This window comes from Mytilus californianus, unplaced genomic scaffold, assembly GCF_021869535.1.
Source record: "Mytilus californianus isolate M0D057914Y unplaced genomic scaffold, xbMytCali1.0.p SCAF_5, whole genome shotgun sequence".
In the NCBI taxonomy this organism is placed as follows: domain Eukaryota; kingdom Metazoa; phylum Mollusca; class Bivalvia; order Mytilida; family Mytilidae; genus Mytilus; species Mytilus californianus.
The window spans coordinates 72,552,059-72,567,360 of NW_026262701.1; the positions used below are offsets into that span (position 1 = coordinate 72,552,059).

Sequence of the window (15,302 nt, forward strand, 5' to 3'; positions counted from 1 at the left end):
AGACATTAAACGAAAATATCTATAGAAGACAGCAATCAAGGACATTCACTACATTAAAGCCTCAAATTGGGAGACATAGAAGTCGCAGGGTTAACATATTTGTAAGTGCTCAATCCTCTCCAACCTGGGACAGTGCAGTAACAGCACAACATAAATAAACATAAACTGTTAAAATCAGTTGTGAAAGGTTGTCGCATCAGATTTACACGAAGCATAAAAGCATATACCACAAATTAAAAGGACACAAAGCACCGATCTAAGAGTTCTCGCATTTTCTGAAAAAGTAGTTCAAAGCTAATTACAACTAATACTAAAATCATGTCTTCCAAGAATAAATCATGAATAAGTACATCGCCCACGCATTTAGTGTAAAGATGTTATAAACAGGCTTAATAATATATTACATTTGCTCATAATCTGATGACCGCTATGGGATCAGTTTTATTTGGAGCCATACTTTTGAAAAAGATTTTTAATACGGGAAACATTATAAGATAACATTAAAACGATACCCCTGATGCATTGCATTGACTAAAAGATAAATTGTATAGCCGACTACTTTTACATTTCTTTCCTTATTTCAATAAAGCGATCAATTAGCAATAGCTGAATCCAAATCATTTTGATGACTAAATAATTTGGAACCAGTGATGTAAGAATTATTGAGATTGCTATTACAGTTGTGCAATAAAGGGGAATTCAGTGACCGAGGACAGATGCGAAATATATATGGAAGTAATATATGAACCGATATACAGGTGTTTTCATTATGAAAATTTAGTAACTTTTGCACAGAGAAGTAGTGATTCATACAGATATTAAAACATGATACAGATATCAGAAGTGATGAGAATAGAGCAAAAGACTTATAATCTTCTCCCCTTTAAAGTTGATCAAAGCACATAAGGATAAGGGATAAGAACGACTGTTTTGTTATTAGTTTTTAACATTTACGTATGGAAACAACGACAAAATGTATGTGTATCCTTCTTTGTAACGTATATTGGTTCTCTCCAATATATTAGGTCACTAACATGAGAAATAGAATATTAATAACATTTATTTTAATAATACGTGTTTATCGACTTTATCCATTTTAAAATGTTTAAAGCATAAACAAACCAGAACAATACGTAGTTACTCGTTCTCTCAATGTTTTGGTACACAAATTTGCAGTGTTTTAATTCTGTTGTCACCACAAGTGATATTATATCTGTTATTCCAGAAGCGCCTGTATATGGATTATATATCGCCCAGTTGATACGATATCCCAGAGCTAGCACTTCGTATCATGATTTTTAGAAAGAGAGTTGCTAATTACAAGACAGCTATTCAATCAAGAGTTCCAAGTGGTGAAGTTGAAATAATCCATTCGAAAATTTTACGGACGCCATCATGAGATGGATGACGTCATATGATATCTGTTTCACAGATGACGACAGATATGTTCCAATAACATAAATGGTACTAATTTTATTGCACCAGATGCGCATTTTGACAAGTAATGTCCTCATTGATGCTGAAAGCCATGAACATTGAAAACCAAAACATTAATATAAACTTTGATGATCAAATCTAATCAAAATGAACCTAAAGAATAGTCAAACCCGAACAAAGAACAAGAGCTTTGTACGAGGAAAGTATATTCGTTAATTTTAAATAACTTCCAAAATTTTATAACAACAGATTTCAATTAAATTGTCGTAACCATAATCCCGTCCTATTTGTCTTGAATGTGACCTACTGAATTAGACTTATCATCGGTTTTGTACTTGCATGAGCAACACGACGGGTGCCCCATGTCGAGCAGGATCAGCGACCACCCCTGGTTTTAATGGGGTTTGTGTTGCGCAGTGTTAAGTTTTTTATGTTGTGTTTTGTTAACTGTTTGTCGCTTTTCGGTTTTTGAAATGCATTTGTCAGTTTGTTTTCGACTTATTAGTTTGAGTATCCCACTGATATGTTTCGCTTCTCTTTTATAAAATATATATGGAACATTTTTAGCTCATTAAATTATGTCCTTTCAATAGTTCCCTTTCCAAATTCTTAATATCTCTGAAATCATATGCAAAACGGAAACTTAGCAATCAAATAAACACTATGGGAAAACAAGTCATTATCATCCCAAAAAGAACACCGTGTATTTGAAAATAAAAAAAAAAGAAAGATCGGAAATCTTATACCATATAACTAGTACTTATCTTTGCTTTCATTTTCGATAATTATAAATTCTAATAAGACATTGATAAATAGTAAGGTAAAGAGAGAGAGAGAGAGAATTGTAAACTCATATATTTACCACATCTCAGCTTAAGTCCTCCATTGAACTTTTGACGGTACTTACTATGGATGGGCTACCCAAACTGCAAAAAAAAAAAAAAAAAAAAAATACTCCGGCAAATATAGTTTTATCTCGGTTTCTAGTAAATGTTAAACAACTGAAATTTCTGTTATTTCAACAAGTTCCCTAAAGAACTTATAATCAAACACCCTTTCCAACGAAAAAAATATTTATATTACTTTAAAATTGTTAAGACACAAAATGAAATGAATGTAATATTATGCTAAAGGCATCATGTTTTATTATCTGTAACATGTATGACTTTGAAATGAAGAATAGCAATAAAAGGGCTGTTCTTCTGCTTTTTATGTGTTTTTTTGCTGTGCATGTACTGATTTTGTGTCATGGATGGATAAAAAGTAAAATAACAAACATCCTGAAATCCGAGGAAAATTCAACACGGAAAGTTCCTAATTAAATGGCAAAATCAAAAGCTCAAACACATCAAACGAATAGATAACAATTGTCATAATCCTGACTTGGTACAGACATTTTTTTATGTAGAAAATGGTGCTGGTTTATAGCTAGCTAAACCTCTCACTTGTATGACAGTCGCATAAAATTCCATTATATTGACAACAATGTGTGAACAAAACAAACAGACATAAAAGATACCATATCCTTTGTTTTTCTATCATAATGATAAATACTTGGTTAACTATCCTCATAAATCGAATTAAACTCAGGATTCAAAGGATTATTAAATGTTCCGAAACGAAAGAAAAAACGTTTTTAGTACTTTACTTAGTTTTTCAGCTGAGTAAAATTTATAATAAATTATTTGGGTAATAACTTTCAAATTGTACAGACAACTGCTTACTAATTTGATGACTAGTTTAAAATTGAGCTTTTTAAGATTTGAACTTTGTACAACTGTAATCTATTGTATGAAATTGGCCATTTTGTGAAAAAATAAAATACAATTACTCACGAATATTTAATAATTGTCTGAAATTAGGTTTGTTGTCGAATATAACAGTGAGACTGACACTAAAATTAAACGACAAATGTCATATGTACTATTGAAATAGTATAAATACTTAGGACTAGGGTCTTTCATGGCTATTATATGAACATATTTGTCTCAGGTAAGATTATTATATAGAATGGTATCTTAAATCGGATGAAAATTCACAAGAATGTTTTAATTTCAATGATTTTAAAAGACCAGTTACTGTTTTAACAGCTATATAATATTAGAAACATTTTTAATGAGAAAAAAGTATATCTTAATAACAATATCGACTTACAAATGTAAATGGAAATCGTTATTGAGCTTTAATAAATTATTACATTTCGTTGATCTTTTACATAGTTTAATCGGACGTTTGTTAAGGTTATATTATTTTTATGAATATACAGGTGCAATATTTGATGTGCAGATATTTCCAGTAATGTAGTCTGTTTGAATATTATGAATTTTTACAGAAGGTCCAAAATTTAAAAAAGATAAAAACTAGATGAATAAATGAATAATATTTAAAGAATAAGGGAATCTTTTTTAAATTCTCTTTGACGACAATTAATCCAATTGGAACAAATCTTATCAATCCTTTAAATATACTTATTCTTAAAGGTTACTAATTCAACACTGTAATTAGATCTTTGAATATTGTTTTTATTGGTATAAATATTGATTTTGTTATCAGTCTATTAAAACCAAACTAAATATTATCATATGCACTTTCACGGTACTACAATCTGTCGATACCTATATTTTGGCATTGTTTCTCTGACTGTTGATGAAGTCTCGACACTAAATCTATTAGATGTTGGATGTGTACTGATTGATAGTTAAGTCTTAGCACATGATTTTTTTAATTACTTGTTATTGGTTTCAAACTAGCTGTCAGTAACTGCAAGTACTCTCGGATCTGTTCTTTGTGTCTTTTTTTTGTTAGGGATGTATAAGCATCCTGCAAACTACGGTCTGTGTTTTTGTGAGATGTTTTTCTGCTTTGTCTCGATCTGATGAGTTCAGCCCTTTTCAACTGCTTTCATAGTTTGTTCTTATATTGTGCTGTGGCACCATTGTCCCAGGTCAGGGGTGGGGGTATGCGCATACAAATATGTTTAACCCAGCCACATTCTAGATGTGCCAGTCCAAAGTCAGGAGTCTGTAGTTCAGTGGTTGTCGTTGGTTCATGTCCGTCATATTTGATTATCGTAAAATTGCTGTCGGGGCCATTTATAGCATGCTATACGGTTTTGGTTTTTCTCGTTGTTGAAGGCCGTATGGTTGCCTACAATTGCTTACATCCACTTCATTTAAACTTTGGTGGATATTTGTTTCATTGGCAATCATGCCATATTTTTTTTTTATATACATGCATCACAAATTACAAAGACTTTTCCAATAAGTAATGTTCCAAAAAATTAAAATTTACCCAAGAATCAGAAATTAATACGATTATCATATCTTCCTTGTTCGAAGCAATAACGAACAAGGACAAGGCGAAGGTATCTCATAATAGTGTCAGATTAACTGTTTTTGTCTAGTTATATAGAGTACACACATTGAATCATAAGTCTGTGTCATTGTTGTAAAACATATTTTTTTTAGACAGGACAAAATGAATTATCTTCCGTTGACAATCTTTGTGAATGCATTCTGCACAGCATTTTCAATATCAGGTAAGCATGTGATAAAGATTAAATTACTTTATATCTTTTGAAGTTTTAACGATTCATTGTATTATATATAATTTATCAAAGATACCTGGCTGATTGTTGGGTACGCCAGATGCGAGTTTCGTCTACAAAAGACTCACCAGTGGCATTCGATTAAAAAAAGTTAAAAGGGCAAAAAAAGTGCGAAGTTGGGGAAATTTATGTATATCTGATCATATAAGGTTCATTTCATTGATAGCTTTCGATCAGGATACATTGTACAACGATAAGGAAAATAAACTTTGTATATTTAGTGCGTTGGAAACGTTTTTCTGGGTTAACCTTCATCATGAACACTCAAACCCAAAGCCAGTGATGTATAAAACGTACGGAAAAAATTTATCAAAAGTGACATTAAAAGATTGAACAACTCAGCTAAGGTCAACTATGTCTGAGTGAGTTAAAACTTTTGTTTATAAATACTTCATTATTTCAGCAACGAGGAATTTTAAAAACAAATGTGGAAAATTATGTCAGTATTCAAGTACTGACTACTGAGATGATAATACCCTGGGGACTTTCAGTCAACCAGCAGTGGTATACACCCATTTCTAGTTACATTTGTACTTATAGTAAATGAAAATAACATTTTATAAATTTTTGTGCGGCCGAAGCGATAACATGAACTTTTTTTACCTTATCATAATTGTCATTGTCTTAAATAACTTAGAATTTCAGCAGCAACTTAGAATATAGCACAAACACATAATATTTCTTCAAACAGTGAAAGATATAAAATGATATAGAACAACTTCAAATGTGTCTTACTTACAATTCAAAGCTCATGCAAATTGTTTTCTTTCATTACCAATTCTTTAACATTATCATGGAATTTTTACAGCACTTAGTCGATAACTCTGCTGGTGGACTATCAGTCCCCGAGGGTATCATCAGCTCAGTAGTCAGTACTCCGGTACTGACATGATTTATATCAAACTATCTAAATTTGCCCGTTTATAAATTTTGAAATTATACTGAAACTAAGGTTTCAACTCCCTCAAGCAAAGTTGGCCTTAGATGGATTTGGCTATTTTTTAGATCCTTTTTGGTTTATGCTCTGCAAAGTTTTCGGTCTTTATACATCCTTGACTTTCAAATATTCGGCTTTGAGCGTTCCTGATGAAGGTAAATCCAGAAAAGCACTTCGGACGCATCAAATTTTTAACGTGTTGTTTTCATTTTTTACAGTAAATATTGACGTTGTTTTTGCCCTAGCAACGACTTTGTCACAAAGTTTTCAGTTTAAACAATAATATGTGGAATATATATCCCGCATCTACTACATCTTGATTCCATAATTTAATCTTTGGACACATCCGAAAATCAATTAAAAAATCAACTATGAATTATAGGCGATGTTGGATATATTCATCAATGAAACAGCAAGCTAAAGATAAAATGACAAAAAACAAAAACAAAAAAACACTAAGAATGCAAAATACATTTTTCAACAATATACAGGTGGCTTAACAAAATGCATCCTGAGTCTTCCAAAGATGCAAAGATATTAGATATAATCGATCAAATAAAACGTTGTGCTGGAAAACACAAATGATATGTTTTCAAAATAAAAACCAATTCAATTTATTTGTTTGAAAATTCAAACAATGTATTGGTTTTCTCGGAAAAGTTTTATTTATTTTCACTTAAAATGGCCTGATTGTTTGTCAGTTGCAGAAAACAATTGTGAAAATGGTGGGACAAAATGCAAGGATAACGTGCAATGTATTCCAAGGGGTGGACTATGTAATGGATATGTCCATTGTGAAGATCAATCTGATGAAGATCCTGAATTCTGCAAAAGTAATGTCTTGTAAACTGGACACGTATCATCTTTGTGGTCCACTGGACTACGCCCAGTGGTTACTGTCTAGCGTCTCAATTTATTGAATCACCGAAGAACAAGTAGTAAATAATACAAAAAGTCGATTGGAAAAAATAACTAAATGTGGACAGAGAAAAATATTTTGAACTTCTTTTTCTTTTTATTTCAACAACATTACAAGAATTAAAACGTGTCCTAAGATTTAATCATTGAAGTTCTTCTTTTAGAAAATGCTGAAATTTTTCGTTATAATAATACCGTTTAAAAAGGTCGCCAAGTAAGGAAGATTATGAGGCTGTATGGTTATGAAACTCAGTTACAATAGCGCACTGTTAAGCACAAAGCGTTGTTTAAATATTGGTAAAGTATCTATACTGTGGATCACTTCATTTTCTAACATCGTAACTGAATTGATATTGCTTTGAAGATATAATCTTTTAAACCAAACATTATATATATAGTTTGTACTTTATATGCTCAATAGCGATCACTTATAATAAAGAATAAGCATAGTACGCTATTATATCGCTAATTTGGAGATTGAATTCAAGCAAATCATTACTGTAAAAGATCATGAACAAAACTATTATGGTAAGTCTTTTGAAGAAAATTCTATTCTTGTTCAGAATATACGTTTTTTTGTTTTGTATTGTGAATTAGTTTTTGATATTGTTTCATTCTTCCATATTTTTGTTCTTTTTTTTTGATTTTTTTTAAATTAGAGTTTAATTCCTGAACAATCTCATTTACACTCGATTGCACATCATTGGTTTCAAAGCAAACTGACACCAGGTTATTCTAAATCAGATTTCAAATCTACGACGAATCTTCCATGTGTAACCGTTACAACAATACATTGTTTAAGCATCGAAGCTTTAACTTTTGTCCAATGAGTAAAATGATTGGATACTAGTGACAACCTATGTCGTCTTCATAAACATATTGTTGTCCAATCAGCGGAATACATTCTATTTCTACCAAAAATAGATGACTCCTGATGAAATTATTGTCCTTTTACAAAATGTTTTATTGACCTCTTTGAAAATCTTTGTCTGTTACCTTGAAACTAAAATAGATTGAAGGAAACTGGAAAATCAAATAGCAATACAAGATTGACTACATACAAAAATGATTAAAACCACCTTCTGACTCCTTGTATGCGTACTTGCTCTCGAACGACAAGTTTTCCAATTGTAATTTCCTTTTCATTGAAAACATAAAATGTATTGTTGTTACACACCAAAGCCTCGATTGTGGACTCTTTACTAAAATTTTTGATTTCGACAACTTGCGTCTTAACCGCAGGGATGCACTCGTATGTAAATAGATTATTCGATAATATTTAACGTACTAAATTATCCGTATTCCTTTTTTGGTGTCTTATTTGTTAATCAATTGCAGATTTCAACTGTTCAAGTGGGGCTTTGAAATGTAAAAATAACATAGAATGTGTAAGTCGAGATTCTCTATGCAATGGATATAAAAATTGTAACGATGAATCTGATGAAGATCCAGAAATCTGCAAAGGTAATTCATAAATAAATTCTCGACATGCACTTTTTAAAAAACTTTATCCGGAAGTGATCATATATATGTTATACTACTTACACTAAGTTAACAAAAAAATAGTATGAGATTAAGGCGACAGTAGTTTACCGATGTTCAAATCTCGTAAATCGATTAAAAAGAGACAAATCAAGGTCACAAACAAAAAATGAAAGAATCCCATGACATCCAAAAGGAACAAGACCGGGTGCGTTGACAGAATAAACTTTTTCTGGTATGCAAGCATCACCCGCTATGCGAATCCCAACTCCGTCTAAATGTCAGAATCAGGAAGAGGACGCAATCGGTAAAATTACAGATCAAACGACTTTACTGATATCTGAAGAGTTATACCACAAAAACATGTCGTTAGTGTCGCTAGTGATATTCTATAACCTTGTAATCATATATTTTCATAAAAAAAAATGTTTATTCTTCGCAAAAAAATCGCGAAGACAATCAGAAGCAATCACGCTTTAGAAAAAAGACCACAGTGTGAAAATAAGACAAACGAGAAAAACGCGACGAATATAGTGCAAAGAAAATTGAAGAATAAGCAACACGAACCTAACCAAAAAGCAGGAAGGTTCGACTGCATCTGCTACACTAGTGACACCCGTCAGCGAGAACAAACAAGCAAAGTTGACACGTTTGAGTTTTTAATATATTTTTTAATTGATGTTACTCCGCTTTTAAGTTTTTTTTTCAAATTGTCATTTAAACAACACAAGAACGTTGTTGGAAAAGAATTTGTTTGTAATTTCGTCAAGTGAAAATACTTGAAGTACGCTTCTTTCTCAACTTTTTCAAGCTCTTGAAATGATTTTTATATCATCCGCAAGTAAGTTTATGTTGTAAATTTAGCTTTGTCATTATAAAGATCTGGCAAAGTGGAAATATGTGCTAGATAAAACTTTATTTGAGTTCAGGTTTTATCATTAATATACTTTTATTTCAAAAGAGCTATAATGTAACCGTAGATTTTCGTTAAAAATCTTAACCAAAAAATATAGTAATAATAAAGACAATCATTGAACAAAAATTCTTCAAAACCATTTTCACAGAACATGATATTGTTTTACCTGATATATTTCGAATTATGAATTACAGATTTCCAGTGTCCAAGTGGCTATATTAAATGTAGAGACAACTTGCAATGTTTTCGCATTAATTTCCTATGTGCAGGAACAGAAGATTCCTTCTGTCACGATCGGTCAGATATTGACCCAGAGTTTTGTAGAGGTAATTTATTTTCAATATATTCATGATGTACAACTTTACTTATGTTTCTGTATTTGTTGTTAAACTTTTGAAATTCGTACTCAAACGAGCCAATAATACGTTGTCGGTGACTTTTTATAGCAATAAAATAATGAATTAGATATTTGTTCTTTATCTTTAATCTGCAATATAAAACGGACTTTCATTCAGCATTAGTCTTACTGGTGCTCAACAGAGAAGTCCTAATCAAGTACTCTCAAAGTAAATGAAGCAATTAAAAAAGTATTCTTAAACACGACAAGGATGTTTATGTTCATTAAAAAAAATATTTGTATTGTTAGGTTGACTTTTCGTAAAATCAAATATAGTTTTCTTCATTTCTCTATCATGCATATCCGGTATAAAAATGGCTGTCCACACTTTCTTAGGGAAAAAAGCGATGTTTGCATCGATTCACCAACATTGCTTGCTGTACAAATTATTAAGAAGTTACAAAAAATATCTATCAATTAAAAAAAAATTTACAAAATTTACAAATCTCATGTAGCTGTCTAAGGTCAAACAAAAGCTTCAAATATTTAGAATCATGCTTGATCATTTAATAAATTCTTGAAAAATAAGCGAGTCGCTTGTTTTGTTCAATTTGTTGTTTGAATATTTATATTTCATTGGGTAGCATAAACTTCGGAATCATTGTTCAGCACATTTATTTTGTTGTTGTAATTCTTAAAAACTTTTACGTTTTGAAAGTGCTTTGAAACTTACTATAGCCCTGAAGGGACACACTTCTTATTTACTCTCATCTAAATGATGCTTTGTTTCCATTTGTTTGGCTGTTATCTTTGGTCGCTTCCGTCTAAACTGTTCTTCTAGATATTTGGCAATACGTTTGATTGAATAGATAAAGAAAATTCCTCAAAGAGAGAGAAAAAAAGAAATGCAGTATAGAAAATTTGTAACGATTACATTTAGGTATAAATGGCCGGTAGATTTTTTTTTGTATTTTCTGTTCATTGATTACTTTCGTTATAGCCAACGCACCGGAATGTCCCAAAGGGGAAGTAAGATGTAAGAATGGAGTACACTGTGTTAATCCAAGGTACCAATGTGATGGTCTTGTTCATTGTCCAGATAAGTCAGACGAAGACGTAAACATGTGTGGAGGTAAATCTTAAACAGTTATTGTTATACTTGAAAGTTATCTATTCTATTATAACTATATACATATAGACCTCATATTTCCCAAAGGAGGCAAAGCTTATCTTTACTTTTATTATACCGATTTCAGAACATTTTAGCTATCAAGGGTGAAAGCAAAACATACAAAACATCATTATGATATTGCAGCTACACCGTCTTGTGAGACCGCTTTGATTAAAGGCACAATGTTCAAATCTTATAATTCCATTTAGAAGACATAAATCAAAGATTCCTCATATTGATAATACTGCAGCTAGAACACTTACTGATGTCTTTATATCTGCCAAATATAGTAACAAAATGATATTTCGTGCAATGCTGATTTCACTTTTCTTGACACTTTGGTGTTCGTTTAGGGATAGAGAATACTTGTTATTGTTCATAACTGTAATTGATTGTAACGTAGCCATTTTAGCTGTAGTATATAGCAATATTAGTTTTTAGAAAAATATTTTGTTTTTTTTTGTATTTGGCACGAAACAGTTGAAGATCTCGGTAAACATCGCCAGTTTCTTAGCCTCATACAAAAAAGTCGATATTTTTCTGACACTGACTTAATATTGTATATATACTTGGAGTGTGTGCTTTAGGACAGAATGTAGAAACCAAAAATGTATAAGATAAATACATTTCGAATTGACATTTGAGATGACCATGCAAAACTCCCACCGAACGAAAACATTATAGCAAGTACAGTCAAACCTTCTAAAAGGTTCGCCTCTATTTAACGAAAACATGTTTATTTTTAATTTTCCTTGGAGTTTGTTACTTTTGTTATTTTACTTTTTGTGAGGTCAACTTCTTCTTCTCCCGCTGTAGAAATACCATTGCATATGGAACCTTGATTCAAAGCCACCTTTTTTATAAGATAATTTCCTGTGGACTGGTAATCTTTCTATACAGGGTTGACTGTATATTAAATTGAAATGTGTTTGATTCACATATTTCCTGATGTACATGTATCTTAATTCAATCAAAGTAAAACATTTGAAGGATAAAACAGAAATTGCTTGAATATAAAAAAAATGTTATCTCCTTTCTGCTTGTGACAAGGGTTTTAATTATTTAAAGTGTTAGCGTTATGCAGAACAAACTAATTTATTTTTTTATTTAAACGTGAAAACAACAAAGTTGTCATTTCTTTCGGTCAACACGTGTATCTGAAATTACACTATCACCAGGAATGGGACTTAATATACAGAAAAAGTAAAATAACAAAAATACTGAACTCCATGGGAAATTCAAAACGGAAAGTCCTTTATAAAATGGCAAAATAAAAAGCTCAAACACATCTAACGAATGGAAAACAACTGTCATATTACTGACTTAGTACAAGCATTTCCTTTTGTAGAAAATGATGGATTAAACCTGGTTTTATGGCTAGCTAAACCTCCCACTTGTAAGACAGTTTCTTATAGTTCCGTCATATTGAAAATAGGGTAAGCAACCCAAACAGACATATTAGGTTAATGTGACAATAATTGGGATCAAGCAGTTAACAATGTGTAAACGTACATCATAGATTTACACCACAACTGACTGACGAATTCAAACAAGCACACAAAATAATCTATAAAGGCAACAGTAGTATACCACCGTCCAACAGCCATAACTCGACCAAGCAAACACAAATCCGGGTAACAAACTAAAACCGAGGGAAACACCAACCACAAGAGGAAAACAACGGAACAACAGAAACACCGAACCACAACAAAAGCAAACGCCAACATACATAGAAACAGACTGTCTGATAACAACTGCCATATCCCTGACTTGGTACAGGACATTTTAAGAAAAAATGGTGGGTTAACCCTGGTTTTATAGCTAGATAAAGCTCTCACTTGTATGACAGTCGCACAGAATTCCATTATATTGACAACAATGTGTGAGCAAAACAAACAGACATTATAGGTAAAAACATCAAAAATCGCGGTACAGCAGTCAACATTGTAATATAATCTTAATCACTATTAAAACAAATAACTGTTTCAACCAAGAAACACAAAATGGCATATAGGCAAAGTACATAAGCAAAAATGAAAGACAAGAACTCAAAATTGACCAAAATTGACCATAGCACAATAACACAATGGCAGAATGTACATGTATAAATACCGACCCACGTCATAGTTAAATTACCAAAAATGGATAAGCAGTAAAGGTTAAAAATATACAAGGACAAAACAGGGGGACTTAAACACGTAATTAAGATGATACAACGTCAGTACCTAGAATCTATACTTCAAGACCATCATGTATTATTTGTGAAGTTGATACGGAATATTTATCAGCAAGGTCTTGGAAACGAACACTCTTTACAAGAATTTGCGTATTTCGCATAACTGTCATAGTAGTCTATGCAGACAAATATGCCCTTCACATGTAGTTATTCTATAACTAAAATAAATAGCGGAATATACCGAAGGGACATTCAAACCTAATATGTCGAGAAGAAACCAACAACATCATGGGAAAAACGAATGTAAATATTGAGACAAACTAGAAATCGAGTATTCCAGTAAGCGTGATGACTTCTATAAAAAACAAGTCGGCTAGTAGTGGTGCACAATTAGTACCCATTTGAATACCAACTGTTTGCTGAAATATTAATCCATCAAAATCAACAACTATGTTCGTTGGTGTTGTCGATCAAAAAGTTCAGCATTTTGATGATGTCATCTTCTGTGTAGTTGTTGTTGGAATCAGTGTGATTCATAACAAAGTAAACGTTTTCATGATCAGATACAAGATATGTGTAGCTATGGTCCCCATTTGTCTATAAAATGCTATTGAGAGGATGAAGTAAATCTGTCCAGTACCGTTTTAAGTTATTCGTTGATGATTTATTGTTATAACTTATTCTAATGTAGCTAAACAATGTCAGCCTTATGAGGTTAAATGTAAAAATGGATTACAATGCATTTTTAAATCTTACCTCTGTGACAAAGAAGCAGACTGTGATGATAAATCTGATGAAGATGAAGATAGCTGCAAGGGTAAATATTCAAGGAGAATAGAAATGAATCATTGCAAATAAGACAACTATCATACCAGAGTTCAAATGTAATAGATGTAAACAAATAAAGGACACCGAACAACTGCCTTCAACAATGAAAAAAACTCATACCGTATAGTAACCTATAAAAGATCCCAATAAGACATAAAGTGAAACAATTCAAAATTCATGGCCTGCTTTATGCTACAACAACAGAAAGAGAAAAAAACAAGTGTGACAGACAGCAACCAATGACAACCAATGCATTATAAGCCTTTGAATTTGGATAGGTACATACAGAATGTGGCTAAGTTTAACATACCATGTTTTGACTCATCAGATCGGCACGAAAGAAAAAAAAACAAACACTATTACCAAAGAAAACAGACACAAGGTACCAATTTAAGAGTCATGCAGTTACTGAAAGTATTTCACAGCATATGTCAATTAATAAAGTAAACATGTTGGTCTTTCAAACCTTCAATATAAAAGAATACATCACAACTTTAATTCCATATTTGAGTTTTTTTAAACTCGTTATATGTTATTCCTCTACCTATAAAAACTGACCGCCACGAAATAGCGCAATAGTGTTGAAAGTGGCATTAAACACCAATCGATCGATCGTTATATGTTATAAAAGATGTTCCCAATATCAATGCAAATCCACATGTTCTAGTTTTCTGATTCCATTCAGAATTTAAAAATCGACTATATCGACTTCCTACCATCAGCAACGCCTGTATTTAGCTATAAGTCTTATTGCATTCTTTGAACACTACGACATTTAGGATAATGTTTTATTCAATTTTTCAGAAGCAAAAAGAAATATACATAATTTCCTGGACTATCACAGAGCAGTGCGTGGACTACAGAAATCAAAATAAAGATATCTAAATATTGATGTCTTCAACTGTGCATGACATTTTAGCTAATTTTTGGTATTTCCAATTGAACATTGTATACCAGATTTACACTAATGAAATATAAGCACATGATATTAGAAAAAAATCATATTAATTAAAGCATAATTTAACTTACTCGTATTTCTTATTAGCTTTTTATTAAAAGTTGACAGTAGTTTGTATCCTTAGATAATATTATTTCACCAACAATTGGAATTTTTGTCTCAAAGAAATCCCCCTCTTATGCCAGAAAATCAATTGAAACCACACTTGTCATTAATCATTCTTAGTGTTTTTAAGTTTGAATGAATGAGGTACATTGCGGTTTATTTCCTTATATGATTTAATCTATGCATGTATATACGTAGTCGATCGGGTAAATTAAACAGGAGCAAAAAATGCTTGTAAACTCAAACATCACTGTAAATCAGATAAAATATCAGGCGATTTCTACTGAACAAATACTTTGTGAGTATTGCCCTAAAAATGATGATATTTGTGAACTTTTATCGTTTTTAGAGTGTGTAAAAACATAATTATATAAAGGGACTTTTGATAGATTACTTTCGTAAGTAACGTAGGATCAACAGGCTTTGGTTG

General features: G+C 31.6%; 1 protein-coding gene across 1 annotated transcript; it reads left to right on the plus strand.

Moving 5' to 3' along the window:
- The first annotated feature begins 3,329 nt into the window (after positions 1-3,329).
- On the plus strand, positions 3,330-14,837 carry LOC127703033 (low-density lipoprotein receptor-related protein-like). The gene is made up of 8 exons (XM_052207416.1): positions 3,330-3,429; positions 4,905-4,975; positions 6,683-6,814; positions 8,238-8,363; positions 9,492-9,623; positions 10,635-10,766; positions 13,673-13,798; positions 14,614-14,837. Exons 2-8 carry the CDS (start codon positions 4,915-4,917, stop codon positions 14,682-14,684), a joined length of 780 nt encoding a protein of 259 aa, XP_052063376.1. The 5' UTR covers positions 3,330-3,429; positions 4,905-4,914; the 3' UTR covers positions 14,685-14,837.
- The last annotated feature ends 465 nt before the right edge of the window (positions 14,838-15,302 follow it).